Consider the following 2,890-nt stretch of genomic DNA (forward strand, 5'->3'; position numbering starts at 1 on the left):
GAGATGATATTTATACAATCTGAACAACAGTAATAACACGTATAAATCTGAACACAATAATAATAACAACAGAAACAGCTAAACAACAAAAATTATATAATAAAAATAATAATGGTGGGTTACTTTAGGGTCAATAGTGTTATGATATATATAGAGGAATCTGGACAACAATAATAACTCGTATATAATATGAACACAATAATAATAACAGTAAACAGCTAAACAACAACAAATTAAGAACTAACACAGTTGCCCGTCATATTAGATTCCCCAAGCACGATCGAAATGACTGATAAGAGGATCCAAAAAATTCCACACCACCTGAAACCTCATTACCTTCTCTCATAAGTCTGGGAATACAGCTGGGGTAGCTGTAAAGAGAAGGAAGTGCCCTCTTGAAAAAGATGTCCCCGGAAAGAGTGGATGTCGGAATTCGAAACTCGAGAAGACGAGGGCAGTCTAGAGCACCGTTAGCCATCTTATGAAGAATCAAGATGTCCGCCATCCTTCTTCTAGTCGCCAAATGTGGAAGACCAAGGGAGATCCTTAAACAGTCAACGCTCAAGAGTATCAATGTGCCCTGTCAGGTAGGGACACCAAACAACAGATGAAAATTCTAGGATCGGACGCACTAAGGTTTTGAACAGTGTTGTCAATGTAGTTGGGGATTGAAAGTCTTTCGATTTTCTGCATAGGAATCCCATTAGTGAATTGGCCTTGCTGCATATGCGTGAGATATGATTCCACGGACTGAGATCATGAGACATAACGACCCCAAGGTCCTTAAAACTGCAGACTTTATTTAGTGAGGAGCCGAAGAGAGTGTAGTTGAATACAGTGGGTGATTCCAGCCGGGATTACGTGAGTACAGCACTTTTATCAGCATTCAGGTCCATCTCATTCCGCTGAAACCAGGCTTCGATATGATCTAAAGTATACTGTAGTCGCTGACAGTCCTCAGGAGAGTTCACTTCGACAAATATCTTGATGTCATCAGCGAACATGAGACAACCCGTAGAGATAACTTCGCAAATATCATTAATGAAAAGACGGAAAAGGAGAGGAGCCAAATGCGAGCCTTGTGGAACACCAGACGGGGCTGGAAACGTTTCAGAGTAAGAGCCGGCCAACTTCACAATCATTCCCCGATTAGTCAAGTAACTTGACAGCCACTCCAGTAGAGATCCCGTTATACCATAGCCTCTCAGTTTAGAAATGAGAAGATTGTGGTTGACTCTACCAAACGCCTTTGAGAAGTAGAGCAGTATGCAATTGACCTACCTCCGCCTGAAAAATGCAGATGTGACATAGTTATGTAGCACCAGCATATTGGTAGAGGCCGATCGACCACTCCTAAAGCCATGTCGTTCCTCAGCGATCACATGCTTGAGATTAAATACAAGTTTATCCACCACAAGGCTATCAGAAACCTTTGCAAGCACCGACTGAATGGCTATCGGCCTATAATTGGTTACATTGGAACGCTTACCAGATTTGAAAATAGGGGTGATGAAACTAATCTTTAGATTTGCAGGGAAGGTGCCACTCTCGAGCAGTGTGTCGAAAAAAATTGAGAGATGTGGGGCCAAAACTGGACTGCAGTACTTGATCACCGCAGGAGGTAGAGAGTCCGGACCCATTCCCTTATGGGGATCAAGGGCTTTAAGTTTTGATTCCACTTGTTGAGCAGTTAAAACGAGGCTATATAGGTTGACAGAAGTTCTAAAGTCAAAGTCAGATGATGGGAGTGACATGTGGGTATAGACTGACGAAAAGTAATCAGCAAATAGCTCGCATTGGCCGCTAGGTTCATCCACTTCAACATCATTATACACCAGGTTCGATGTGATGTTTGCTTTCTTCAGATTGTTGATGTGTGCCCAAAAAACCTTAATGTTATTAGGAATGGCGGACTCCACATAGTTTGTATAGTCACGATAGCACTCAACGGCTAACTGCCTGCACCGATTTCTAAGTTTTCTAAAATAATCGTATATGGAGATATGCATATTGTGACTCTGCTTTGGTTTATTACAAATATCTGATCCGTTTGATACTTTTGGTTTTCTCTTTAGTTCATCTTTTAGAATTGGCAACCAAAGCGGCCTAATCTCGACTGATGGTTGACTGATTGGTTGGTCTGCCAATTTAATGTATGTTGCCTCAATTAATTTCCTTTTGAAGGAATGTGGTTCCCGATGTATTATGTTGGCTTCATTCCAATTCATATGATGGTCTTCGGACCAACAATGGTGTGCAATTTTTGACTTTTCTGTGAGACCCTTTCTCGTGTTTTCTTTGTGCTCTTTTACTCTTACGTTTAGTGGTCATTTTGTCTCGCCTATGTATTCCCTATTGCAACTACATTTTTATACTTTAAACACAGTTTTTGGAATCCTGTGTGCCATTTTTTGAGACTTTGTCTAAGAGTGTTGTGTGTTTTAAACGCGGTTCTAATGTTGTACTTTCAACCTACTCTTCTAGTTTTCTCCGATAATCCCGACACATAAGGGATTGACATAAACGAAAACTTATCACAATTCTGTTTTTCTGACTCGGGAATGATTCTTCTGGTTCGTTTGCACTTATTTATTACTAATTGAGGGTATCCATTGCTTCTGAGATCCGATTCAATTTTCTTAAATTCTTCTTTTAGCCCATCTTTATTTGAGCAAAAGCTCTTTGCTCTACCAAACAACGAGTGGGCTACTCCTTCTTTGTTAGTTTACTTATTGTAGTACATACAATACTATTACTTATTTGTATGTTTTACTCTAACCTTTTTCATTGAACATTCTCAGCGTGCTCTAGTCTGACATGCAATAAGGGTTTGTATCAATTAATCAGTACTCTACAGTCCTGTAACAACAAAGTGCACTAGTTGTTGATT

The 2,890-nt window shown here is 40.1% G+C and overlaps 1 protein-coding gene across 1 annotated transcript; it reads right to left on the reverse strand.

Moving 5' to 3' along the window:
• Positions 1–1,277: 1,277 nt before the first annotated feature.
• Positions 1,278–1,754, reverse strand: LOC124371044. The gene has a single exon (XM_046829350.1). It carries the CDS (start codon positions 1,752–1,754, stop codon positions 1,278–1,280), a length of 477 nt encoding a protein of 158 aa, XP_046685306.1.
• Between the last annotated feature and the right edge of the window lie 1,136 nt (positions 1,755–2,890).

Source organism: Homalodisca vitripennis, unplaced genomic scaffold, assembly GCF_021130785.1.
Source record: "Homalodisca vitripennis isolate AUS2020 unplaced genomic scaffold, UT_GWSS_2.1 ScUCBcl_869;HRSCAF=3754, whole genome shotgun sequence".
NCBI classification, from domain to species: domain Eukaryota; kingdom Metazoa; phylum Arthropoda; class Insecta; order Hemiptera; family Cicadellidae; genus Homalodisca; species Homalodisca vitripennis.